Consider the following 2,327-nt stretch of genomic DNA (forward strand, 5'->3'; position numbering starts at 1 on the left):
CTGTAACGGGAGCACCCTCCTTAAATGGAAGGTCCACCGATCCAAATCTTACCACCATCAGCAAATAGGAGCTATTACCTCTCATGTCAATGATTACCATTTGTGAATAGGGACTAATTCCAGATATGTAGTGTGGTCTCTGCACGGCACGATCCTTCCAAGATCTCGGGCCAATGGCACTGTCAGGCATCCCCCGGCTGTGTGTGGAATTGACTCAATGCAATCCTCCCAATAAATTATGGGACGCAAGGGTAGTTGGGTGACATATGCATTGTTACCTGTTCCTGCGTTGAGTTTGTAGTGTAATGGTTGCGCGTTCATCGCATGGAAGCAGAATTGTGATATATCGTGGGTTTGAACCTTGTTAGTGCCTTTTGATCCTCATTTCTGTTAGGAAGCGATGTCCTAACTAGTCGTCTTGAGATAACTGGGCCACGTGCCAACAGTTATGTCGTCACTACCTCAGTAAGCGTACTGAAAGGTAGGTCTGGCTGGGCCAATGCCAACGGTCAAGTCAAGAGTCCAGGTAATCGCTGTATTCAACAGGAGGTTGAACTAAGGAATACATGGGTTTTCCTACAGTATATATAGTAACTGGTATAGGGGTTAATACTCAAAGAAGAGAACAATAAGAAAGGACGCGTAAGCTATCCTGTGAGAACGTAACTCAGAGAAATGAGAAATACAAGGGCGCCCATTGGTAGAAGGTGAGTCAAGGGAGATAACGTGTGGGAAGAAGATAGCGTCCATGAGAAGTTCTACTCAGAGAAAGGTACTGTCCAATAGCAATGCTCGGAATGGAAATGGAATGAGATAAGCATGGGAAAATCATAACATTACCCCCTTCCTATGGTCGAAGTTTACCCAAACTTCCTAGTTATGACCGGTTACCGAACCGTCCAGGTCCACAAGAGTGCCATCATCATAGTCTTGCTCTTCGGTGGCTTCTTGGATAGCATTGTCCCAAACAGTTCGTTGAGGACAGGCAGATGGATAATGCCCTGGTTGAGTGCGTCCACAGATGCGGCAGCGGAAGAGTCGGCAATGGGATTGGAAATGACCAGGCTGCTGACATGCCCAGCAGATATTGCCATATCTTCCTGTCATATTTGTAGGCAGCGCTGGACCGTCGACGTCAATGGGGTTTTCTCTGGATCCAGTTGGATGGATAATTGGATCAGGGGTTGGATGATGAGAGGTTGAATGGGAAGTCACTGGGGTAGTCTCCTGGTTGGATGGGGGATTCTGATAGTCGACGGGTAGGAAGTCGCGAAGGGGAATGAGTAGTCCTCGATGCAGGAGGATATGAGTGAGTCGGAATGTGGTACGCTCCACAGTGTCGTAAGTGGACTGGAGTAGATCTTGTATTTGTGCGTTCAGGTCGCACAACTTGGAGATTGTTTGAAGATCGTCCTCTAGTTCCAATATCTCTCTGGCTACACCTGCCCCCAGTGCATCTCGTCCTAGTCGTCGTCGAAGGGATGGGTCGTGATAGTGTTCCGTCAAGGTTTGGTGGATGATACTGATAAAGTGGGGGTCCTGATCATAGGGACAATTGCGAGGAGGACGTTGAGAAGAGGTGAAGGTGCACGAATCGTTCCGTGAGTGAGACATGGTATGAGTTGTTGGTGAGTCCTGCTAGAGATGGTTCCGGCTTTTATATTCTTGAAGTAGGCTCTTGGCGTTCTCAAGCACATGCTCGGGTTCCCATGAATTTTCGGCCGACGGGTAACCTTTCCATTTGACAAGGTACTTGCGACGTGAGGTGCTCCCACGGTGGGCTAAGATGGTCTCAACTTCGTACTCTTCTTTGCCTTCGATATCATCCGGTGGAGGTCGGAGATAGTTCGGCCCGTGAGTGGAGTTCTCTCGATAACGTGAAAGAAGCGAGGGATGAAACACGGGGTGAATCTTCCAGGATTTGGGTAAGTCTAGACGGTACGAGAGTGGGCCTAGAACTTCCTTGATCTTGAATGGTCCTTCGCGTTTTGGGGCGATCTTCCTGGATGGGTAATTGATCCGTAGGTTCTTGCCTTCTAGCCAAACCTTCTCTCCAACTTCGAATGGGGTGAACCCTTGTCGGCTTCTATCGATCATCTTCTGTCGCGCCAATTCGTGCATGGCGATCGCTTCCTCTCTTGCAGCTTGTAGTCGTTGAAGCCTTTCCTCTACTGATGGTAGCTCCGTATTGATTGTGACTGCGGGTATTGCTCGCGGATGATAACCCATCATGAGGTAGAAAGGCGATTCATTCCTGGCTGAATGGGATCGCTGATTGTGGGCAAATTCCGCGTCACAGAGTACTTCAGCCCATCCATTGGGATTGT

General features: G+C 48.7%; 1 protein-coding gene across 1 annotated transcript; it reads right to left on the bottom strand.

Moving 5' to 3' along the window:
- Positions 1-2,130: 2,130 nt before the first annotated feature.
- On the bottom strand, positions 2,131-2,313 carry GLOTRDRAFT_18765 (uncharacterized protein; the record flags this gene model as incomplete). The annotated part of the gene is made up of 1 exon (XM_007873468.1): positions 2,131-2,313. A coding segment is annotated over one exon (183 nt), but the record flags the coding sequence as incomplete, so codon positions are not given.
- Positions 2,314-2,327: the final 14 nt, after the last annotated feature.

Source organism: Gloeophyllum trabeum (assembly GCF_000344685.1).
Source record: "Gloeophyllum trabeum ATCC 11539 unplaced genomic scaffold GLOTRscaffold_00229, whole genome shotgun sequence".
NCBI classification, from domain to species: Eukaryota; Fungi; Basidiomycota; class Agaricomycetes; order Gloeophyllales; family Gloeophyllaceae; genus Gloeophyllum; species Gloeophyllum trabeum.